General features: G+C 41.5%; 2 protein-coding genes across 3 annotated transcripts in view; both read left to right on the plus strand.

Annotated features, from left to right (window-relative positions):
• The window catches only part of LOC110487469 (NLR family CARD domain-containing protein 3-like), a 135,778-nt gene that overhangs the window by 20,650 nt on the left and 88,975 nt on the right, over positions 1-26,153 (plus strand). Inside the window, exons 2-9 of one of the 2 annotated variants that reach the window (XM_021559401.2) lie at positions 421-537; positions 736-820; positions 951-1,179; positions 1,587-3,372; positions 3,634-3,807; positions 8,565-8,738; positions 8,904-8,950; positions 10,526-11,429. In XM_021559401.2, coding sequence (XP_021415076.2) covers positions 421-537; positions 736-820; positions 951-1,179; positions 1,587-3,372; positions 3,634-3,807; positions 8,565-8,738; positions 8,904-8,950; positions 10,526-11,070 — 3,157 coding nt within the window. In that variant the 3' untranslated portion in view covers positions 11,071-11,429. Of the gene's footprint in view, positions 1-420; positions 538-735; positions 821-950; positions 1,180-1,586; positions 3,373-3,633; positions 3,808-8,564; positions 8,739-8,903; positions 8,951-10,525; positions 11,430-26,153 lie in introns of those variants that run through there. The other variant, XM_036942472.1, reaches the window with a different exon arrangement.
• LOC110487489 (NLR family CARD domain-containing protein 3) overlaps positions 17,948-26,153 on the plus strand; it is a 29,727-nt gene continuing 21,521 nt past the window's right edge. The window contains 2 exon segments of the mRNA XM_036942471.1: positions 17,948-17,999; positions 23,228-23,284. The gene's annotated coding sequence lies outside the window, so the exon portion shown is untranslated.

Below are 26,153 nucleotides of genomic sequence, written 5' to 3' on the forward strand. Positions count from 1 at the left end.
TACTGTATTGATATTTTTTTTAAATATTAATGTTAATGTCAGACATGTATCATTTGTTTTTTATTCAAAAATGTATTTACTATTTTACATTTGAAGCCATTAAAACCTTGCAGTACTAGTTATTTCTCTGAGAGTGAAGCAGATATTTAGCACTTAGCAAAAAAACGTTTGTCTGAAATGAAACCATCAAGTGATCATTTTTAAGCAAATGCATGTCTGTCATTGAACAACCTCATGCCACGGTTAGACAGTGAAAAAACATACCAATATCCTTCATAATTTCATTAAACAATAGAAGCTAATTTAACAACGTTTTCTGAAAACGGATATATAGCATTTTGGAATTAATCTATTCTTATGTTTCCCCATCTGTACCCAGAATAGATGAAATACTTACTGTTTGTCCCTGTTGTGTTGAAGCCCAATCAAGCAGGAGAGACCAGCCTCCCCTGTACCCAGCTGTGTGTCCATGAAGAGTGACCAGTCTATGGAACTACCTATAGAGTTTAGAGAGGGAGACTTTTCTACTGAACAAAGGTAAGAAGAACTCATGGGTCATGGTCAGGGAGTTAAACAACACTGTCTCTAGTCATTTGTCCTCTCCCATTTTTCAATTTCTTTTTGTTGTTTTCATAATCCATAGGCAAATCGTTTTTTCCATTTTCATAGTCCTAAAATGATATTAAACATTCCATCCTTGTATGTGTGTGCAATCCTTGGATGTTTTGTCCACAGAAACCAACAGGAGAGATCAGAGTCAGAGATTCTCAGTGGTCAGTCTTCCCAGAGTCATCAAACAGACCTGGCCTCTATATTCAATGTATGTGGTCCTGTTATGTACATTTGTTTTTGTTTACCTCCAGTAAAGTTGATCTGTCAATCATTCATTCGTGTTTTTATTGAGAAAGCATTTCTTATCTTGCTTAACTTATTTACTTTATTTATTTCAGTTGCTTGAAGAGAATATTATCACATTTGTGAAGAACGAGCTGAAGATGTTAAAGAGGATTCTGAGTCCAGAACTCCCACAAGGCTTTGAGAGTCAGAAGCAAGATAAGGAAGTGGTGGATGCTGAAGATGAGAAGCAGGAGAGCAGTGCCAGAGAGGGGGCTCTGAAGATCACACTGCACGTCCTGAGGAAAATGAACCAGAAGGAGCTTGCTGACACACTGGAGAAAAGTTAGAGCTGTCTGCCTCATGTTGAATGCTGTTTTATAACAAACATTAAAAGCTGAAGCTAAAGTACAGGGAGAGCGAGAGTTTAAAAAAACAAAAAATGATTCCTTGTTTTAGCAGGCAAGATGACTGAACACATTCTCATTTACAGCAACAACCTGGGGAATAGTTACGGGGGTGAGCCAATCAGGTGATCGTGATGGTATGAGGGACAGATTAGGAATTTGAGAACATTAATAAAACCAATAATAATATAATCAATATGAATACAACAGTGTTACACATTTATACAGGCATTTATCAATTATTATTACGTACAACTTTCTAACATAGTCCTACAATACTGTATTAAAACAGATGCATTAAAACAGACTAAATATTAATATTCCATATGTTATTTCTTCATTCAGATGAGCTTGCTGTGATTTGCCAACGTGAACTCAAATCTAATCTAAAGAAGACGTTTCAATGTGTATTTGAGGGGATCGCTAAACAAGGAAACCCAACACTTCTCAATAAGATCTACACAGAGCTCTACATCACAGAGGGTGGAACAGGAGAGGTCAATAATGAACATGAGCTGAGACAGATTGAGACAACAACCAGGAAACAAGCAAGACCAGAGACTGCAATCAAATGTAACGACATCTTCAAACCCTTAAGTGGACAAGATAAACTTATCAGAACTGTGCTGACAAAGGGAGTCGCTGGCATTGGAAAAACAGTCTCTGTGCAGAAGTTCATTCTGGACTGGGCTGAAGGAAAAGCAAATCAGGATGTCCAATTTGTATTTTCATTGCCTTTTCGTGAGCTGAATTTGATGAAAAGGGAAAAACACACTTTGATTGAACTTCTCAATCACTTCTCAATGGAAACAAAAGAATCAAGAATCTCCAACTATGACAAGTATAAAGTTCTGTTCATCTTTGATGGTCTGGATGAGTGCCGACTGCCCCTAGACTTCCAGAAGAACAAGATCTGTTGTGACGTCACAGAGTCAACCTCAGTGGATGTTCTGCTGACAAACCTCATCAAGGGAAATCTGCTTCCCTCTGCTCTCCTCTGGATAACTACCCGACCTGCAGCAGCCAATCAGATCCCTTCAGAGTGTGTTGACCAGGTGACAGAGGTACGAGGGTTCAATGACCCACAGAAGGAGGAGTACTTCAGGAAGAGATTCAGTGATGATGAGGACCTGGCCAGCAGAATCATCTCACACATAAAGACATCAAGGAGCCTCCACATCATGTGCCACATTCCAGTCTTCTGTTGGATTTCTGCAACAGTCCTTGAAGACATACTGAAACATAAGAGAGAAGAGATGCCCAAGACTCTGACTGAGATGTACACACACCTTGTGGTGTTTCACACCAAACAGAAGAATGAGAAGTATCTTGGGAAAGAAGAGACAGGTCCAGACTGGAATAAAGAGAGCATTCTGTCACTGGGAAAACTGGCTTTTCAACAGCTTCTGAATCACAATCTGATTTTCTATGAAGAAGACCTGAAAGAGGCTGGCATTGATGTCAATGAAGCCGCAGTGTACTCAGGATTGTGCACACAACTCTTTAAAGAGGAATGTGGGCTGTACCAGGACAAGGTGTACTGCTTCGAGCATCTGAGCATTCAGGAGTTTCTGGCTGCTGTATATGTGTTCCTTTCATTCAGCAACAACAATGAGAATCTAATGGCCGAACTGCAATCAACATCTAGTAACGATTGTCTACTGAAGCCAGAAGTTACTGTCTACAAGAGCGCTGTGGATAAAGCCTTACAAAATGAGACGGGAAACCTGGACCTTTTCCTCCGCTTCCTTCTGGGCCTCTCACTGGAGTCCAATCAGAAGCAATTAGGAGGTCTACTGACAAAGACAGGAAGCAGCTCACAGAGCCATGAAGAAACAGTCAAGTACATCAAGGAGAAGATCAGGGAGAATCCCTCTCCAGAGAGGTGCATCAATCTGTTCCACTGTCTGAATGAACTGAATGACCATTCTCTAGTGGAGGAGATCCAAAGATACCTGAGCTCAGGAAGTCTCTCAGAAGCCAAACTCTCACCTTCACAGTTGTCAGCTCTGGTCTTTGTGTTGCTGACTTCAGAAAAGGAGCTGGATGTATTTGACCTGAGGAAATACTCCAGATCAGAGGAAGATCTTCTGAGGCTGCTGCCAGTGGTCAAAGCCTCCAGAGCTGCTCTGTGAGTACATAAAATTACTTTTAAGTACTGATCATCATAAAGAACTTTTCAGTTTAGAGAAAAATGAATTATTGAAAAACATATTAAATCAATGCATTGATGTTCACATTAGTATAACAATATGCCCATACAATTCTAGGACACAGAATATGAATCTATATTCTTTGAGAGAATATACCAAATGCATCTGCCATTGTCCTTCTACACTACCAGTGTTACATTAACAGTGTGTTCGTGAAATCATGATGATCTCTTTATCAGGCTGTCAGGCTGTGGAGTCACAGAGAAATGCTGTGATTCTCTGGTCTCTGCTCTCATCTCAAACCTCTCACACCTGAGGGAGCTGGATTTGAGTAACAATGACCTGAAGGATTCAGGAGTGAAGCTGCTCTCTGCTGGACTGGGGAATCCCCACTGTAAACTGGAGATTCTGAGGTCAGTATTCCTGTAGTTGGTCAACAAGTGATAACTGTTCACCAGATCCACATGTGTTTACCAGACACACATAGTCCACATCATATGTGTTTACCAGACACATAGTCCACATCACATGTGTTTACCAGACACACATAGTCCACATCACATGTTTACCAGACACATAGTCCACATCATATGTGTTTACCAGACACATAGTCCACATCATATGTGTTTACCAGGCACACATAGTCCACATCACATGTGTTTACCAGACACATAGTCCACATCATATGTGTTTACCAGGCACACATAGTCCACATCACATGTGTTTACCAGATACATAGTCCACATCACATGTGTTTACCAGACACATAGTCCACATCATATGTGTTTACCAGGCACACATAGTCCACATCACATGTGTTTACCAGACACATAGTCCACACCATATGTGTTTACCAGACACATAGTCCACATCATATGTGTTTACCAGGCACACATAGTCCACATCACATGTGTTTACCAGATACATAGTCCACATCACATGTGTTTACCAGATACATAGTCCACATCACATGTGTTTACCAGACACATAGTCCACATCATATGTGTTTACCAGACACATAGTCCACATCATATGTGTTTACCAGGCACATAGTCCACATCATATGTGTTTACCAGGCACACATAGTCCACATCATATGTGTTTGGACAGTGAAGTTTACAGTATTAAATCTGGTGCTATGCTCCAGCATTTTGGATATGTGATACAGTGGCAAGGAAATTATGTGAACCCTTTGGAATTATCTTGAGTTCTCCATAAGTTGGTCATAAAATTTTATCTGATCTTAATCTAAGTCCCAACAACAGACAAACACAGTCTGCTTAAACTAATAACACAGACAATTCAACAATTATTCGTTTTCATGTCTTTATTGAACACACCGTGTAAACATTCACAGTGCAGGGTGGGAAAAGTATGTGAACCCTTGGATTTAACAACTGTTTGACCCACCTTTGGCAGAAATAAACTCAACCAAACGTGTTCTGTAGTTGCAAATCAGACCTGCACAATGGTCAGGAGGAATTTTGGACCATTCCTCTTTACAAACTGTTTCAGTTCAGCAATTTTCTTGGGATGTCTGTGTGAACCGGTCTCTCGAGGTCATGCCACAGCATGTCAGTCAGGTTGAGGTCAGGACTCTGACTGGGCCACTCCAGAATGCGTATTTTCTTCTGTTGAAGCCATTCTGTTGTTGATTTACTTCTGCGTTTTGGGTCGTTCTCCTGTTGCATCATCAAACTTCTGTTGAGCTTAAATTGGCTGACAGATAGCCAGCCGTACATTCTCCTGCAAAATGTCTTGATATACTTGGGAATTAATTTACCTGTTGATGATATCAAGCTGTCCAGGCCCTGAGGCAGCAAAGCAGCCCCAAACCATGACACTCCCTCCACCAGACTTTACAGTTGGGATGAGGTTAGGGTTTTTTCTCCACACATAGTGTTGTGTTCCTTCCAAACAACTCAATCTTAGTTTAATCTGTCCACAGAATATTTTGCCAATAGCGATGTGGAACATCCAAGTGCTATTTTGCGAAATTCAGACTTGCAGCAATGTTTTTTTGGACAGCAGTGGCTTCTTCAGTGGTGTCCTCCCATGAACACCATTCTTGTTTAATGTTTTACGTATCGTAGGCTCGTCAACAGAGATGTTAGCATGTTCCAGAGATTTCTGTAAGTCTTTAGCTGACACATTCTGTGCTGTGCTCTTCCCGTCATCTTTGCAGGACAACCACTCCTAGGGAGAGTAGCAACAGTGCCGAACTCTCCATTTATAGACTATTTGTCTTACCATGGACTGATGAACATCAAGGCTTTTAGAGATACTTTTGTAACCCTTTCCAGCTTTATGCAAGTCAACCATTCTTAATCTTGGGTCTTCTGATATCTCTTTTGTTCGAGGTATGATTCATCAGGCAATGCTTCTTGTGAATAGCAAACTCAAATTTGGTGTGTTTATTATAGGGCAGAGAACCTCTAACCAATGTCTCCAATCTCATCTCATTTATTGGACTCTGGGTTAGCTGACTCCTGACTCCAATTACCTTTCAGAGTCATTAGCCTAGGGGTTCACATTATTTTTCCATGCTACACTGTGAATGTTTAAATTATGTATTCAATATAAACAAGAAAAATACAATAATTAGTGTGTTATTAGTTTATTTTACCAAGTAAGTTGACTGAGAACACATTCTCATTTACAGGGGAGAGGAGGGGGATGAATGAGCAAATTGTAAACTGGGGATTATTAGGTGACCATGATGGTTTGAGGGCCAGATTGGGAATTTAGCCAGGACACCGGGGTTAACACCCCTACTCTTACGACAAGTGCCATGGGATCTTTTAATGACCTCAGAGAGTCAGGACACCCGTTTAACGTCCCATCCAAAAGACGGCACCCTACACAGGGCACTGTCCCCAATCACTGCCCTGGGGCATTTTTTAGACCAGAGGAAAGAGTGCCTCCAACACCACTTCCAGCAGCATCTGGTCTCCCATCCAGGGACTGACCAGGACCAACCCTGCTGAGCTTCAGAAACAAACCCGCAGTGGTATGCAGGGTGGTATGGTGCTGGCACACTGTGTTTGTCCGTTGTTGTCAACTAGATGAAAATCAGATCAAATGTTATGACCAATTAATGCAGAAATCTAGGTATTTCCAAAGGGTTCACATACTTTGTCTTGCTACTGTATTTTATATTTGCCGACTGTAGACGTTACCTTTTATTTGAGTGTAATGGTTGAGAGGTGAGCATGTTTTTCTTGTAGCCTCTGTAACTTTCTCACTCATTGTTATTCAAGATTCATTCATGATTTTTCATAATCATGCCATAATCAGGATTAATTTAGTACTGTTTAGAAACATGTTATTTATTAACTTAGAAAGAAAATTACTCCAGTCTTCATTGACCATTCAGTTACTATTGGGCAAAATGTAACTCAAAACACCACAACCAAAAAGTGCTTTCATATCTAAACGTGAAGCAGATATGTATGAAAATACCCTAAAATAGAAGGTGACATTATATACTGTCACCTGATATGATACATTTCATCTCAAATTGAAAATCCTGGAGTATCGAGCCAAATTTTAAATGTTATCTTCACTGTCAAATGGATGTGGTGTCACTTCCTCCGAAAGTCGGCTCCTCTCCTTGTTCGGGCGGCGTTCGGCGATTGATGTCACTAGCCGTTTCTAGCCGTTGTGACATCGCTGCTCCCTTTTTCATATATCCATTTGTTTTGTCTTGTTCCAAACACACCTGGTTGTCATTCTCTAATCACACTGAATGTATTTAGTCCTCTGTTCCCCTCTATGTCTTTGTGTGATGTTGTTTTATGTTATGTGGGTATTTGCCACGCGCCAGACTTTTGTTCATGTTCCGTGTTTTGGGCACGTTTACTGCACTTATGTGCTTTCCTTTTGGAATGGAAATAAAGTGCGCCTGTTACTACACTCTACTCTCCTGACTTCGCCTCCCGTACACACCCGTAACATGTGGACTGTATATTCAATACAATCTAAATCTGATTCCTCACTGTCTGTCTCACTGTCTGTCTTTTGACTGATACTGCTTTTTAAATTGGTCTAGCCAGTCTACTCAAATATTTGTGCTATACATTTCTATATCTACAAGCAATACTTTTGTCATTTCTAACGATGATACAATCATTTATGAATAGATAAAACATGTTTCAGGACACTGATATGTCTGAATATGTTGAAGTAATACATCACCACCAAAGTATAGCAGGTTTTAAAATGATTTTACAGCTTCCGAGTGGCGACGCGGTCTAACATGCTGACCAGACTGGACACGTCGCGTGCGCGAGCGTCGCAAAATAAATTTAGAGATCCATGTTGTTCAAATATCGCCCCCACACTGCTCGCGCACGCCAACGAGCATCTGCGACACCAAGGGCTAAAATAGAAGTCATTCCTATTTCTGACGCAGGTCGTGCTGAAAGTCATCTCCTCGTTGGTTTATAGAAGCAGGTACCCACGTGCCATCTCCTCATTGGTTTATAGAAGCAGGTACCCACGTGCCATCTCCTCATTGGTTTATAGAAGCAGGTACCCACGTGCCATCTCCTCATTGGTTATACCCACGTGGGTGATTGAAAGACGAACTTTGTTGCCGGTTGTGGTGGTAATACAATGAAAGTTTAGATGCGATCACCATATAAGTTCAAAGATGAATAAGCCTGGAAGGAGGAGAGATGACTAGAATCGATTCGGTTGACCGTTTCATGTGTGGATTAATTGTCGGAGTAGAGGACCTTGTGCATTTCAGGTAAAATAACAACTCAATGTTTATATCCCAGGACAAATTAGCTAGCAACAGCAAGCTAGCTAAATAGGACAAATTAACGTTAGGTAGCAAGTGCGGGAGTTCCATAGAACAACACAGGGGAGGGGAGGGTTTAGCTGGTGGGCCTTTACTTGGCTCATCGCACTCTACCGACTCTTGTGGCGGGCCAGGTGCTTGTGGGCTGACCCCGGATGCCAGTTGAACGGTGTTTCCTCTGACACATTGTTGTGGCTGTCTTCTGGCTTAGCTGGCGGGTGTTAAGGAGTACGGTTAGGCCGGTCATATTTCGGAGGATGTACGAGTCCACCTTTACCTCTCCCGAGCCCGTTAGGGACCTGCAGCGAAAAGCCAAGATTGAAAAAGTAGGAAATATAAATACAATTATTTGACTCTTTGCAGGCTGTCACGCTGTCAAGTCACAGAGGAAGGCTGTGCTTCTCTGGTCTCAGCTCTGAGGTCAAACCCCTCACACCTGAGAGAGCTGGACCTGAGCTACAATCACCCAGGAGACTCAGGAGTCAGACTGCTCTCTGCTAGACTGGAGGATCCAAACTGCAGACTGGAGAAACTCAAGTATGTAGAGGGTTTATGTCAATGATCATATCAGACATGTTTGAGTTATCAAGCTAGTTAAAACAAACATTCTTACCACCACTTGGACAAAGTTATGTGCTGTGTGTGTGTGTGTGTTCACGTGTATCACTTAATGACTGTCTGTTCTTCTGCTTACCACTACAGTGTGGATCATGGTGGAGAGTACACAATGAAACCTGGACTTAGAAAATGTGAGTGTTGACTGCTGTGAAGAATATGACTAAGAATAAGTCTTAAGTCATTACTTACTTGGTCATATTAAATATCAGCTGTAGTTCTACAGAATCAGAAGTCAGGGACACCAACGTTTAGAAAGAGCTGTTTTGACAATGTGTGTGTCTGTGTATGTGTGTGTCTGTGTATGTGGGTATCACTGATCCCTCCGGTATTGTTGCACCAGTTTCGGAGGTCTACGTCACCGGCCTCTAGGAACTGAACTGTGTCATTACGCACACCTGGTCTCCATTTCCTCACTGATTTATGTCTGTATAAATGTGCCCTTTGGTTCACCATTTATTGTTGCAATGTCTGTTGTGGCTGTGAGTACCTGTGCTTGTGTTGTTTTGACTTTCGTGCCACTTTGATGTGCATATATGATTACGGGCCTCATTGTGTGCTTTTGTTTACGGGTCTCGTCCTCTGTATTTATTTTAAGTACTCTTCGCTCTTTTGTTTGGGTTCAACCCTGTGTTTTGTATATGTGTTTGTTTGGGTTCAACCCTGTGTTTTGTTACGTGTTTGTTTGGGTTCAACCCTGTGTTTTGTATACGTGTTTGTTTGGGTTCAACCCTGTGTTTTGTTACGTGTTTGTTTGGGTTCAACCCTGTGTTTTGTATATGTGTTTGTTTGGGTTCAACCCTGTGTTTTGTATACGTGTTTGTTTGGGTTCAACCCTGTGTTTTGTTACGTGTTTGTTTGGGTTCAACCCTGTGTTTTGTATATGTGTTTGTTTGGGTTCAACCCTGTGTTTGGTATATGTGTTTGTTTGGGTTCAACCCTGTGTTTGGTATATGTGTTTGTTTGGGTTCAACCCTGTGTTTTGTATATGTGTTTGTTTGGGTTCAACCCTGTGTTTGGTATATGTGTTTGTTTGGGTTCAACCCTGTGTTTTGTATATGTGTTTGTTTGGGTTCAACCCTGTGTTTTGTATACGTGTTTGTTTGGGTTCAACCCTGTGTTTTGTATATGTGTTTGTTTGGGTTCAACCCTGTGTTTTGTATATGTGTTTGTTTGGGTTCAACCCTGTGTTTTGTATATGTGTTTGTTTGGGTTCAACCCTGTGTTTTGTATACGTGTTTGTTTGGGTTCAACCCTGTGTTTTGTATACGTGTTTGTTTGGGTTCCAACCCTGTGTTTTGTTACGTGTTTGTTTGGTCTTCGTCCCCGTGCCTTTACATGGCACGCTGTAATTTGGGTCAATATAAACCCTTATTACGCATTCCTGCGCCTGTCTCCCAATCCTTCACACAACGTGACAGTGTGTGGCGTGTTCATGTTACATTAGAAATGTGTGTGTGTGTTCATGCATGCAGACAGGTGTGTGTGTGTGTGTGTGTGTGTCTCTGTGTGTGTTACATTAATGGGAATGAGAGTTTTTTATATTACCATGCAGTATAATATATGATTATTCAACAAGTCTCACGTTACCTGAACTTCTCCTTTTGATACCTAGAAACATCTATATTAAATTAATTAGTGAAAAGTAAGTTAACATTCTAATGTGAATGATGATGATTTATAATATTGTGTCTGGTTTCATCCATCAGATGCCTGTGATCTCACACTGGACCCAAACACAGCAAACAGACTCCTCTCTCTGTCTGAGGAGAACAGAAAGGTGACATGTAGGACAGAGGAACAGCCGTACCCTAATCACTCAGAGAGATTTGAGGTCTGGCCACAGGTGCTGTGTAGAGAGGGTCTGACTGGGCGCTGTTACTGGGAGGTAGAGATGAGTGGGAGAGGTGCTGATATAGGAGTGACATATAATGGAATCAGAAGGAGAGGATTGGGTAATGACTGTGGGCTTGGATACAATGACAGGTCCTGGAGTCTGTTCTGCTATGACAACAGTTATAGAGCCTGGCATAATCACAATCTCACTATCATAGACGTCCCCGCCTCCAGCTCCCACAGAGTAGGAGTGTATCTGGACTGGCCAGCCGGCACTCTGTCCTTCTACAGAGTCTCCTCTGACACACTGACCCACCTGTACACATTCCACACCACATTCACTGAGACCCTCTATCCAGGGTTTAGGGTTTGGTATGGAGACTCCTCAGTGTCCCTGTGTCAGGTGGTTTCACTCTAATCCTGGTCATGTTCAGTAAGACACACTGGAGCAACAATGTAGAATATCTCTAGTGTGTAAACATATGATTGTAAATATTCATGAATAAACACCATTGAAGTTGACAGACATTGTCAACTAGAGTCTAATAGAATGAATCACCACACTGTGTTGTAAAAACTGTTTTCATTTAGAAATCACTGATCTTGTTGTTATTGGGCTTCTTGGTGCTTGTACATATTGTTGTCTGTTGAATGTTTATTTGTCAAATTCTTGACACAACAATCATGTTTCTGTATCAACTCAAATACACTGAATGAAATGTACATGTGACAGATGTGACTAATAAAGTTAATCAACCAGATGGAAGAAGAGAGGTGGAAATGTTTTAATATTGATCAGAATATGACAGTACATTAATAGATGGAAGAAGAGAGGATGGAAATGTTTTAATACTAATCAGAATATGACAGTACAGTAATAGATAGAAGAGAGGTGGAAATGTTTTAATACTAATCAGAATATGACAGTACAGTAATAGATAGAAGAGAGGTGGAAATGTTTTAATATTGATCACAATATGACAGTACAGTAATAGATGGAAGAAGAGAGGTGGAAATGTTTTAATATTGATCACAATTTGACAGTACAGTAATAGATGGAAGAAGAGAGGTGGAAATGTTTTAATACTGATCACAATATGACAGTACAGTAATAGATGGAAGAAGAGAGGTGGAAATGTTTTAATACTGATCACAACATGACAGTACAGTAAATAGAGTACAGTAATAGGGGTTGTGTTCAGTACATAGAAATGGGACTCATTCAGTTGAAGAGGAAGCTGTTATGAAAACACACACACAGACCTTAACAGTGTAAAATGTCAACTTCAATGGGGTTGTAGCTGTATTGAAGTGGTGTGTTTTTAGTGAATCTCCTTTATCATCTCTGGCACAACACCCTCTGTGAGGTCAGAAACATTTAGGGGAAATGGAAAGAGATCCTGTGATGTGATTTCTTCTTTTGTACAGGCATTCCTTTTAAGCCTGCTAGGTTACTGGTTGTCTATAATGACGACTCCTGTGTAAATACACACCCTTGTTACGTTGCAGCAAGCAGCTTCAGAAAATGATACTGTGTATTCAGTATTTACATTATAATATCCACTATTCTGTCATTATAATATCCACTATTCTGTCATTATAATATGCACTATTCTGTCATTAAATTATCCACTATTCTGTCATTATCATATCCACTATTCTGTCATTATAATATCCACTACATTATAATATCCACTATTCTGTCATTATAATATCCACTATTCTGTCATTATAATATCCACTATTCTGTCATTATAATATCCACTATTCTGTCATTATAATATCCACTATTCTGTCATTATAATATGCACTATTCTGTCATTAAATTATCCACTATCCTGTCATTATAATATCCACTATTCTGTCATTATAATATCCACTATTCTGTCATTATAATATGCACTATTCTGTCATTAAATTATCCACTATTCTGTCATTATCATATCCACTATTCTGTCATTATAATATCCACTACATTATAATATCCACTATTCTGTCATTATAATATCCACTATATAGTAATTATAATGTTCACTATTCTGTCATTGTAATATCCACTATACTGTAATTATAATATTCACTATCCTGTCATTATAATATCCACTATTCTGTCATTATAATATCCACTATTCTGTCATTATAATATCCACTATACTGTCATAAAAATATCCACTACATTATAATATCCACTATTCTGACATTATAATATCCACTATATTATAATATCCACTATTCTGTCATTATAATATCCACTATTCTGTCATTAAAATATCCACTATTCTGTCATTATGATATCCACTATTTTGTAATTATAATATCCACTATTCTGTCATTATAATATCCACAATTCTGTCATTATACTATCCACTATTCTGTCATTATAATATCCACTATTCTGTCATTATAATATAACCAGTCCATCCAACAGCATCTCCTTTACGTTCCATCCCAGACTGATAGAGAGGATGTCTGGAGTGTATCAGAAGGTAACCAGTCCATCCAACAGCATCACCTTTACGTTCCATCCCAGACTCATGGATAGACAGTCTGGAGTGTATCAGAAGGTAACCAGTCCATCCAACATCATCACCTATACGTTCCATCCCAGACTCATGGATAGACAGTCTGGAGTGTATCAGAAGGTAACCAGTCCATCCAACATCATCACCTATACGTTCTCTCCCAGACTCATGGATAGACAGTCTGGAGTGTATCAGAAGGTAACCAGTCCATCCAACAGCATCTCCTATACGTTCCATCCCAGACTCATGGATAGACAGTCTGGAGTGTATCAGAAGGTAACCAGTCCATCCAACATCATCACCTATACGTTCTCTCCCAGACTCATGGATAGACAGTCTGGAGTGTATCAGAAGGTAACCAGTCCATCCAACATCATCACCTATACGTTCTCCCAGACTGATAGAGAGGATGTCTGGAGTGTAGCAGAAGGTAACCAGTCCATCCAACAGCATCACCTATACGTTCCATCCCAGACTCATGGATAGACAGTCTGGAGTGTATCAGAAGGTAACCAGTCCATCCAACAGCATCTCATATACGTTCTCTCCCAGACTGATAGACAGGATGTCTGGAGTGTATCATAAGGTAACCAGTCAATCCAACAGCATCTCCTATACGTTCTCTCCCAGACTGATAGAGAGGATGTTTGGAGTGTATCATAAGGTAACCAGTCCATCCAACATCATCTCCTATACGTTCTCTCCCAGACTCATGGATAGACAGTCTGGAGTGTATCAGAAGGTAACCAGTCCATCCAACATCATCACCTATCCGTTCTCTCCCAGACTGATAGAGAGGATGTCTGGAGTGTATCAGAAGGTAACCAGTCCATCCAACATCATCTCCTATACGTTCTCTCCCAGACTCATGGATAGACAGTCTGGAGTGTATCAGAAGGTAACCAGTCCATCCAACATCATCACCTATCCGTTCTCTCCCAGACTGATAGAGAGGATGTCTGGAGTGTATCAGAAGGTAACCAGTCCATCCAACATCATCTCCTATACGTTCTCTCCCAGACTCATGGATAGACAGTCTGGAGTGTATCAGAAGGTAACCAGTCCATCCAACATCATCTCCTATACGTTCTCTCCCAGACTCATGGATAGACAGTCTGGAGTGTATCAGAAGGTAACCAGTCCATCCAACAGCATCTCATATACGTTCTCTCCCAGACTGATAGACAGGATGTCTGGAGTGTATCATAAGGTAACCAGTCAATCCAACAGCATCTCCTATACGTTCTCTCCCAGACTGATAGAGAGGATGTTTGGAGTGTATCATAAGGTAACCAGTCCATCCAACATCATCTCCTATACGTTCTCTCCCAGACTCATGGATAGACAGTCTGGAGTGTATCAGAAGGTAACCAGTCCATCCAACATCATCACCTATCCGTTCTCTCCCAGACTGATAGAGAGGATGTCTGGAGTGTATCAGAAGGTAACCAGTCCATCCAACATCATCTCCTATACGTTCTCTCCCAGACTCATGGATAGACAGTCTGGAGTGTATCAGAAGGTAACCAGTCCATCCAACATCATCACCTATCCGTTCTCTCCCAGACTGATAGAGAGGATGTCTGGAGTGTATCAGAAGGTAACCAGTCCATCCAACATCATCTCCTATACGTTCTCTCCCAGACTCATGGATAGACAGTCTGGAGTGTATCAGAAGGTAACCAGTCCATCCAACATCATCTCCTATACGTTCTCTCCCAGACTCATGGATAGACAGTCTGGAGTGTATCAGAAGGTAACCAGTCCATCCAACAGCATCTCATATACGTTCCATCCCAGACTGATAGACAGGATGTCTGGAGTGTATCATAAGGTAACCAGTCCATCCAACAGCATCTCCTATACGTTCTCTCCCAGACTCATGGATAGACAGTCTGGAGTGTATCAGAAGGTAACCAGTCCATCCAACAGCATCTCATATACGTTCCATCCCAGACTGATAGATAGGATGTTTGGAGTGTATCATGAGGTAACCAGTCCATCCAGTATGTATAATAATAAAGTCATCACTCAAAGGCCATCACCAGAATGTGTTTAATTTTGGAGTCTAGGCTCGACCAATTGTGTACCGAAGACATCTTTTTTCTGTTTTTATACTTTTTCTGCTGTGCCTAATATGCGGTAAGCTTTGCATTGTATAATGGCACAATCATTATTTTATTCAGAGTTTGTTCGGGCTTGGGCTCAGATATAGTCTATGTGTATTCATAAGTTCTAACATACAATATCCACACTGACCATGTTTTTCACTCAGTTTCAACCTGTTGAACATCTTTCTTCAAATGTATCAGTCACAATGAGTTTTAAAAGCATGATACTGTTTTGATAATAAGTGTGATTTGTGTTTGTTATGTGTATGTGTATGTGTATGTGTATGTGAGAGAGAGAGAGAGAGAGAGAGAGAGAGAGAGAGAGAGAGAGAGAGAGAGAGAGAGAGAGAGAGAGAGAGAGAGAGAGAGAGAGAGAGAGAGAGAGAGAGAGAGAGAGAGACTTTGTGTACGGTGGGATTCTTGAATCAGTTTGGCTCATTGGACAGGTCAGAGTGTATGTTTGAAGTTGTTGAGTGGTTTTTGGCAAAACACTGTAGATGTATGTGTTCCAGAGTAGAGAGTGTTCCAGAGCAGAGAGAGTAGAGTGTTCCAGAGTAGAGAGTGTTCCAGAGCAGAGAGAGTAGAGTGTTCCAGAGTAGAGAGTGTTCCAGAGCAGAGAGAGTAGAGTGTTCCAGAGTAGAGAGTGTTCCAGAGCAGAGAGAGTAGAGTGTTCCAGAGTAGAGAGTGTTCCAGAGCAGAGAGAGTAGAGTGTTCCAGAGTAGAGAGTGTTCCAGAGCAGAGAGAGTAGAGTGTTCCAGAGTAGAGAGTGTTCCAGAGCAGAGAGAGTAGAGTGTTCCAGAGTAGAGAGTGTTCCAGAGCAGAGAGAGTAGAGTGTTCCAGAGTAGAGAGTGTTCCAGAGCAGAGAGAGTAGAGTGTTCCAAAGTAGAGAGTGTTCCAGAGTAGAGAGTGTTCCAGAGCAGAGAGAGTAGAGTGTTCCAGAGTAGAGAGTGTTCCAGAGCAGAGAGAGTAGAGTGTTCCAGAGTAGAGAGTGTTCCAGAGCAGAGAGAGTAGAGTGTTCCAGAGTAGAGAGTGTTCCAGAGCAGAGAGAGTAGAGTGTTCCAGAGTAGAGAGTGTTCCAGAGTAGAGAGTGTTCCAGAGAAGATAGTGTTCCAGAGTAGTGTGTTCCAGAGTAGAGAGTGTTCCAGAGTAGAGAGTGTTCCAGAGTAGAGAGCGTTCCAGTCGCAGCTACATCCACCTCCACCTACCACTACTGCTACCTCTGAGAGAGAGGAACTTCTACCGCTGGAGAGAGAGGAGTTACTACCCCTGGAGAGAGAGCAGTTTCTACCCCTGGGGAGAGAGGAGTTGTAACCACTGGAGAGAGAGGAGTTGTAACCACTGGAGAGAGAGGAGTTTCTACCCCTGGGGAGAGAGGAGCTTCTACCCCTGGGGAGAGAGGAGCTGCTACCCCTGGGGAGAGAGGAGCTTCAACCCTGGGGAGAGAGGAGCTGCTCCCCCTGGGGAGAGAGGAGTTTCTACCCCTGGGGAGAGAGCAGTTTCTACCCCTGGGGAGAGAGGAGTTGTAACCACTGGAGAGAGAGGAGTTTCTACCCCTGGGGAGAGAGGAGCTTCTACCCCTGGGGAGAGAGGAGCTTCTACCCCTGGGGAGAGAGGAGCATCAACCCTGGGGAGAGAGGAGCTGCTACCCCTGGGGAGAGAGGAGCTTCAACCCTGGGGAGAGAGGAGCTGCTACCCCTGAGGAGAGAGGAGAGAGGAGCTGCTACCCCTGGGGAGAGAGGAGCTTCAACCCTGGGGAGAGAGGAGCTTCAACATACTTTATGCTGGTCTACATTGACATAGATCTGTTGTTGTACTTTATGCTGGTCTACATTGACATAGATCTGTTGTTGTACTTTATGCTGGTCTACATTGACATAGATCTGTTGTTGTACTTTATGCTGGTCTACATTGACATAGATCTGTTGTTGTACTTTATGCTGGTCTACATTGACATAGATCTGTTGTTGTACTTTATGCTGGTCTACATTGACATAGATCTGTTGTTGTACTTTATGCTGGTCTACATTGACATAGATCTGTTGTTGTACTTTATGCTGGTCTACATTGACATAGATCTGTTGTTGTACTTTATGCTGGTCTACATTGACATAGATCTGTTGTTGTACTTTATGCTGGTCTACATTGACATAGATCTGTTGTTGTACTTTATGCTGGTCTACATTGACATAGATCTGTTGTTGTACTTTATGCTGGTCTACATTGACATAGATCTGTTGTTGTACTTTATGCTGGTCTACATTGACATAGATCTGTTGTTGTACTTTATGCTGGTCTACATTGACATAGATTTGTTGTTGAACTTTATGCTGGTCTACATTGACATAGATCTGTTGTTGTACTTTATGCTGGTCTACATTGACATAGATTTGTTGTTGAACTTTATGCTGGTCTACATTGACATAGATCTGTTCTTGTACTTTATGCTGGTCATGTCTCTCACATACATTCCCTGCCTGTGTGTGCGTGCTTGTGAGAGAGAGAGAGAGAGAGAGAGAGAGAGAGACAGAGAGACAGAGGGAGAGAGAGAGAGAGAGAGCGAGAGAGAGACAGAGAGAGAGAGAGAGAGAGGGAGAGGGAGAGGGAGAGAGAGAGAGAGAGAACAGGCAGAACCTGATATGTAAATTAGTTGAGCAAACAAAAGTATGACCGAGTGATCATTCCAGACTCTGCTTCTGTTGAGAGAGAAATGAAAGGTAAGACGATTGTTATGGGTATTAATATAGTTGATGATATTGTTATGTCTGTTCATATAGGTGATGATAGTGTTATGTGTATTCATATAGTTGATGGTATTGTTATGTGTATTCATATAGTTGATGATAGTGTTATGTGTATTCATATAGTTGATGATAGTGTTATGTGTATTCATATAGTTGATGATATTGTTATGGGTATTCATATAGTTGATGATAGTGTTATGTGTATTCATATAGTTGATGATATTGTTGTGTGTATTCATATAGTTGATGGTATTGTTATGTGTATTCATATAGTTGATGATATTGTTATGTCTGTTCATATAGGTGATGATATTGTTATGTATATTCATATAGTTTATATTTTTGGTAGACAGAGTGTTATAATAGTCCTACACTCCTTAAAATGTATTTGATGTAAATTAGATGGGGGGAAGGATTCATTCCGTGCCCATCTGTGTTCTCCAGGGTGATCTCCTACTGTATCATAGGCTTGTCTTCTCAAAACAGGCTTAAAACACAACAAGCAACGAACAAACACGTTCTCTTTCTAATCTACTGTTAACTCTTTTCACTCAGGAAAGTATTTTGTGTGAAAGAGAGACAAATAAATATTGTGGAAAGACTAACAACAACTTACACTTCCTCAAAACAAGTTGTGTGTATTCATTAGAGCTCACTGTAGCAAAACGTTTGGCAACTTAAGCCGTTTACGTCACATTCTACGGTGTTTGGAGGAAACCGTTTATGCAATGTTGCAAAACTGTTGACTGCGGTGTAAACTAATGAATACGACCCAGGTAGTGGTGGCCTATGACTCGGCATGTTGATGCCTGGTTGATGCTGAAACCTCAACGTAACCTGAGGGGTGTACTATGATGCAAGCTAGATATACTGGTTTTCTAAAGTTAGCTATCTTCAGTTCGCTTCACATTCTAGCTCAAGCCTCACCCATAATAATATATAGCATCAGGAAGTCCAGAGAGGAGAGATCACTTATCTCATGATCACTACATAACAAAAGTTGTTTTGTTGAGAAAACAAATAAACTCTATCATTAGGAGTGGACATATTGATGATAGATTGACAGTATTGCTGAGGCAGCAGAGCCCACGGTAGGAAAACGCATGCATTTGTATCACTTGCTAAACTAAGGGATGGTAGTTTGCCCCTGGTGATGAGTTGTGCACACCGCACTACCCTCTGGAAAGCCTTGTGGTTGAGGGCAGTGCAGTTGCCTTACCAGGCGGTGATACAGCCCAACAGGTTGCTCTAGATTGTGCGTCTGTAATAGTTTGTGAGAGTTATAGGTGACAAGCCACATTTCTTCAGCATCCTGAGGTTGAAGAGGCGCTATTGCGCCTTCTTCACCACGCTGTCTGTGTGGGAGGACCATTTCAGTTTGTCCGTCATGTGTACGCCGAGGAACTTAAAACTTTCCATCTTCTCCAATACTGTCCCGTCGATGTGGATAGGGGGGTTGCTCCCTCTGCTGTTTCCTGAAGTCCACGATCATCTCCTTTGTTTTCTTATTAATGTTGAGAGAGAGGTTGTCATTGTTGGTAATCAAGCCCACTACTGTTGTGTCGTTTGCAAACTTGATGATTGAGTTGGAGGTGTGCATGGCCATGCAGTCATGGGTGAACAGGGAGTACAGGAGGGGGCAGAGCACGCACCCTTGTGGGGCCCCAGTGTTTAGGATCAGCGAAGTGGAGATGTTGTTTCCTACCTTCACCACCTGGGGGCGGCCCTACAGAAAGTCCAGGATCCAATTGCACAGGGCGGAGTCAAGACCCAGGGCCTTAAGCTTACAGATGAGCTTGGAGGGTACTATGGTGTTGAATTCTGAGCTATGGTCAATGAACAGCATTCTTACATAGGCATTCCTTTTGTCCAGATGGGATAGGGCAGTGTGCAGTGTGATGGCTATTGCATCGTCTGTGGACTTGTTGGGGCGATATGCAAATTGAAGTGGGTCTAGGGTGACAGGTAAGGCAGAGGTGATATGTTCCTTAACTAGCCTCTCAAAGCACTTCATGATGACAGAAGTGAGTGCTATTTAGTGATAGCCATTTATTTCAGTTATCGTTGCCTTCTTGGTACAGGAACAATGGAGGCCATCTTGAAGCATGTGGGGACAGCATTTTGGGATAGGGAGCGATTCAATATTTCATAAACACACCAGCCAGCTGGTCTGCTCATGCTCTGAGGACATGACTAGGGATGCCGTCTGGGCCAGCAGCCTTGCGGGGGTTAACACATGTAAAAGTCTTACTCACGTCGGCCACGGAGAAGGAGAGGGGGCCCGCATTCCTTGGTAGCGGGCCACATTGGTGGCACTGTTTTATCCTCAAAGCGGGCAAAGAGGGTGTTTAGCTTGTCTGGAAGCGAGACGTCGGTGTCCGTGACGTGGATGTTTTTCTTTTTGTAGTCCGTGACCACAGACGTCTCGTGTCTGGTCCTTTGAATTGCGATTCCATTTTGTCCGTATACCGACATTTCACTTGTTTGATTGCTTGCGGAGGGAATAACTACACTGTTTATATCCGTCCATTCCCCGACCTCTTTCCATGGTTGAATGGGTGGTTCGCGCTTTCAGCTTTGCTGCCGTCTACCCACAGTTTCTAGTTGGGGTAGGTTTTAATGGTCACAGTGGTTACAACATCTCCAATGCACTTCCTAATAAACTCACTCAACGAATCAGCGTATAGATCGATGACCGATGCATTGTGTAGGAGGGAGATGCCTAGATGTGGGAAGTGTGCAGGAGAAGTGTGCAGGAGGGCATGAGGCGAAGGAATGTGAAGTATCGGTGGAGAAAGTTGTGTGTGTTGGTTGTAGGGGTGATCAAGGGGCTGGAGATCATAGGTGTCTGTTGAGAGAAAGGCTGGTTGAGGTTGCCAGGGTTACAGTAGTACAGAAAGTGTTGTATGATGAAGCAGTGAAGAGAGTGGTAGAGGAAGATGGGTACAGGATCCCTGTGAGTAGGCCAAGGTTAACTGAGAGTGATAGGAATAGCTTAGTAAGGTATTTTTTTGTTGTTGTTGCCCTTCATAGCCATAGATGTCAAATGTACTGCAGAAATGGAATGAAAGTCACAGAAAATAGAGGTTGTGGTGGCAGCTGCAGAGAAGTACTTGGGATAGCTAGGATTTACTGCAAAACAGCTGCAGGGGGTGTTGAGTGGTAGCGGTATGTCCACTCAGTCCGTTGGTCTGGACTAGGACGAGGTCGGGTTAAATAGTGGAATGGGTGGTGTTTTTTCTTAGAGGGATAATAGTTAGTAGGGTCATTTCCCTTTTTCCCAACTTTGTATTATTGTATCAAAGAATATAATGTAGGTAGGTGGCAGTGTATGCACCTAAAAGTTGGATGCAATCTGTCAACCAAATCCCGAAGAAGAACGATTCGCTTTGTAAGAGCTCTATGTTAGCGTGTATAAACGCAGAAGTATTGTATCAGACTAAAGAAAATATTGGTCGACCAAGAGTCGTCTGTTCTTTCGATTGGTCGATTGGTCGACACTTCTTTTTTTTCTTCGTATATTGACACGTGTTTTAATCAAATCAACTATATTTACTGAGGTTGTCTGATGCTTTAAGCATAGGGTTTGATAAAATAATTAAGACACAAATTACTTGAGGAAGTCCGACTAGCAATGGATTTGATAGTGCCGGGCCTGGCTCAGTTGTGTCAAAAAACAAGACAGTCAGTGACTGTGACTAGCAACCATTGTCTCTCTCTGCTCCCTGCTAAAGGTCACCAGCACAGAACATCAAAGTGTTTATCGCCCTGTCCGTGTTACAACGTAATTACAGCCATTTCTGACTGAAAAGTTCTGTTACCAAAATCCCTAATTTGTTTAGGAAAAACATTCCCTATTCCCTCAACCCTTGCTCTATTTACAGTGCCTTGCGAAAGTATTCGGCCCCCTTGAACTTTGCGACCTTTTGCCACATGTCAAAAAAACAGTTTTTGTTTTGTCATTATGGGCTATTGTGTTTAGCCGGGTTTGGTTTGGCCTACCCCGGGTTTGGCCGGGGTAGGCCTTCATTGTAAATAAGAATTTGTTCTTAACTAATTTGCCTAGTTAAGTAAAGGTTCAACATAAAAACAAATACTGTGACTGTCACCTTGATATTGGCTAGGTAGCTACTTCCCACGCTGTCGCCGGACAGTAGTGCTTGTCAAGCGGGAACCAAGGGTTCCTGTGTCCCGGTGTTGTTACCTTTAATTTCCTCCACATTGAGTAGTAGATTGTATGTATCAAGGTGACATCTAGATGGTAGTTAATATTAGCTATGCCTTCTCAACAACGCTATCATCGAGGCAGGTCCTACAAGCCCTAGTTTTGTCGCACCTGGACTACTGTTAAGTCGTGTGGTCAGGTGCCACAAAGAGGGACTTTCAGAACAGGGCATCACGGCTGGCCTTTGGATGTACACAGAGAGCTAACATGAATAATATGCATGTCCATCTCTCCCTGACTTGCCTAGTTAAATAAATGTTAAATTAATGACTCAAAGTAGAGGAGAGATGGATCACTGCTTGTTCTTCTTTCACCTGGTGGAATGTTATTAATAGTTTTCATAATTATTCAATATTATTTCAAAAGACCCGCCAAAAAATCTGGTGTTTCTATGTCAAACGGTTTGGTTGTATTTGGTTTGGTTGTATTTCAGTCTTCTGTGACGTAAATAAAGCGTAATATTGGGATACAAACAAAGAATTGAACACAAACTCAAAATGTAATACATTTAAACTCTATATCTGGTACAGGTTTCTTCTTCTGTTAAAGCCCATAACCATGTGTGTGAGGTGTATACTTTTGTTTCAAATGTTTTTAAGACTATCAAGAAACACGGTGACCCTGATTTAGTCGGCTGCAGTAAGAGGTTTTAAGACTACCAAGAGGTGACCCTGATTTAGGTTTTAAGGTAGTTAATTGGTGTGGAAACATTGCTTTCACCTGTCCAGTTCTCTCATGTCAGTTGAGATGAAGGAAAGGAGACAAGGAGGGGAAGCACTCCTCCTCTGAGACACTGTCTTTATGAATAAAGGACAAGGAGTCAACTGGACCAAGAAACCGAACATATACTGTTGTAAAGTCTAGTTACAGCACGTTGCCATCTAGTGGAAGATACCAATAAAAAACGTTATTATCAGGGTGGGGAGGTTCAGTTCAGCTGAACTGAAACAGAAAGTAAAGTTGTTCTTTTTTACAGGATCCATTTTGAGACGACCGAGCAGAAAACACCATATGGAGAGAAGTAAACAATAAAGTAAGTATTTATGAACAGTAATCTATTCCAAAGGACAAAGTAAAATAATGACTACCTGGAATGAGATATTACTAGTTAGTAGAACTGCTACTTGAATGAGATATTACTAGTTAGTAGAACTGCTACTTGAGCTGAGTTGCTGACAGACCGCAGTTTTCAAAATGGTAACTAGTCAGGCTACGTGTTAGGCGTTGTCTGGTAAAGATGGCGCAGGAGCTTTTCAATTATAGGATTTAATGTTTATTTTATGGGTTCTCAATCCATTTGTTCTCGACCAGCACTTACACACATGATTAAACTAATCATCAAATATTTTAACAGTTTAATGTTTGAGGCATATAAATTCATATTCGCAAATACAACTTTTGGGTTTGAAGGCTTGTTTACCAACTGCCAACTCACGGCACCTCTTATCGTTGTCCTGTCTTGCCACAGCACTGTGAACCGCCGCACATTGAAGCAAATGATTGGTATAGCTACGTAAGGGATCAAGGGGATTGGACGCATGTTTTAAAGAATACATTTATTTCTAGAGGAGGGACAATTAATATAACAATACTTTTGTTAGGGTGTATGGGCAGCTTTATGGGCTCCCGAGTGGCGCAGCAGTCTAAGGCACTGCATCTCTGTGCTATAGACGTCACTACAGATCCCGGTTCGATTCCAGGCTATATCACAACCACAATTGGGAGTCCCATAGTGCGGCACAATTGGCCCAGCGTCGTCCGGGGTGGGATAGGCCGTCATTATAAATACGGATTTGTTCTTAAATGACTTGCCTAGTAAAATAAATGTGAGATTTAATTATTTATTTCGTCTGATAAGTGGAACAATTCTCCTTCTTACCAAAAATAAAATATAGGATAATTATTGTCTTGTCAGCAACAACACTACTGTTATTCCCCACACCTACTGTATTATTCCACGTCTTCCCAGTGTTGCCAGTGTACACATATTTGAAGTCTGATCGGCAAACTTGTGTCTTTGAAAATTAATGATACGAGGCTATGTATTATTGAAGCCATTCATGGAGTTTCAGGAACCATATATCATCTCACTCCAACCTTTCTTCAAAAGTTGTGTTTACAATTATTATAGGCCTACAGTAATTCACATTTGAGTGGAAAAAAACATAACTAAATCTGGTTTCAAGTAAGTTATACTTTTAGCTAAAAATAATTTTAAAAAGATGTCTTGAAGGACAAAAAAAACAAAACAACCTGAAGCAAGATTCAGTACAATGTCACGAGTTACTGCTGTCGTATGCAACTGACTGTTAGCGCCACCCTCTGGTTACTGTTGTTACATAAAGAGGTGACAACGTGACAGCTGTTGAAGGTGAAAATAACAAAGTATATGTACAGGGCCACTTTTTCCACATTTTGTCGTCCTTTTTCCCCCCTTTCCTGCAATGTCTATTTTTCTATAGTTTACCACCCAACAGTAGTAGGTGGCACCATTGAAGAATAAGAATATAGACTAAAGCAAAGAGAACATTATAGAGTAAACAAAACGAATGTTCAAGTGCTTCGACTTCAGTTAAAGTGGAACTGGGATGAGGAAGTGAATCACCAGGCCTATGTGGCGATGTTACAAGTCAAATGTTTGGAAGGTCTTTAGATTTTTTCTTTCAATTTATTATGTTATTTGAGCGGTTGTGATATTTTGTTTGATTATTTGTTGTCCCGTGTGGGTTTGATATATCATCTCTTATCATGCTGACAATCTGATGGTCTCGTTGGAAATGTGAAAAATATCAGGTCTAGTCTACCTGCTCTGTCCTGACACTGGTAGGCCTATATTGTTATATGAAATAGCACTAACAAACCACTATTATACAGTTGAAGTCGGAAGTTTACATACACTTAAGTTGGAGTCATTAAAACTCGTTTTTCAACCACTCCACAAATGTATTGTTAACAAACTATAGTTTTGGCAAGTTGGTTTGGATATCTGCTTTGTGCATGACACAAGTCATTTTCCCAACAATTGTTTACAGACAGATTATTTCACTTATAATTCACTGTGTCACATTTCCAGTGGGTCAGAAGTTTGCATACACTAAGTTGACTGTGCCTTTAAACAGCTTGGAAAATTCCAGAAAATGATGTCATGGCTTGAGAAGCTTCTGACAGGCTAATTTACATCATTTGAGTCAATTGGAGGCCTACCTTCAAACTCAGTGCCTCTTGCTTGACATCATGGGAAAATCTAAAGAAATCAGCCAAGACTTCAGAAAAATAATTGTAGACCTCCACAAGTCTGGTTCATCCTTGGGAGCAATTTCCAAATGCCTGAAGGTACCACGCTCATCTGTACAAACAATAGTACGCAAGTATAAAGTACCATGGGACCACGCAGCCGTCATACCGCTCAGGAAGGAGACGCGCTCTGTCTCCCAGAGATGAACGTACTTTGGTGCGAAGAGTGCAAATCAATCCCAGAACAACAGCAAAGGACCTTGTGAAGATGCTGGAGGAAACAGGTACAAAAGTATCTATATCCACAGTAAAACGAGTCCAAAATCAACATAACCTGAAAGGCCGCTCGGCAAGGAAGAAGCCACTGCTCCAAAACCGCCATAAAAAAGCCAGACTACGGTTTGCAACTGCACATGGAGACAAAGATTGTAATTTTTGGAGAAATGTCCTCTGGTCTGATGAAGCAAAAATAGAACAGTTTGGCCATAATGAGGAAAAAAGGTGACGCTTGCAAGCCGAAAAACACCATCCCTACTGTGAAGCATGGAGGTGGCAGCATCATGTTGTGGTGGTGCTTTGCTGCAGGAGGGACTGGTGCACTTCACAAAATAGATGGCATCATGAGGCAGGAAAAGGTTGTGGATATATTGAAGCAACATCTCAAGACA

Source organism: Oncorhynchus mykiss, chromosome 13, assembly GCF_013265735.2.
Source record: "Oncorhynchus mykiss isolate Arlee chromosome 13, USDA_OmykA_1.1, whole genome shotgun sequence".
Taxonomy (NCBI): Eukaryota; Metazoa; Chordata; class Actinopteri; order Salmoniformes; family Salmonidae; genus Oncorhynchus; species Oncorhynchus mykiss.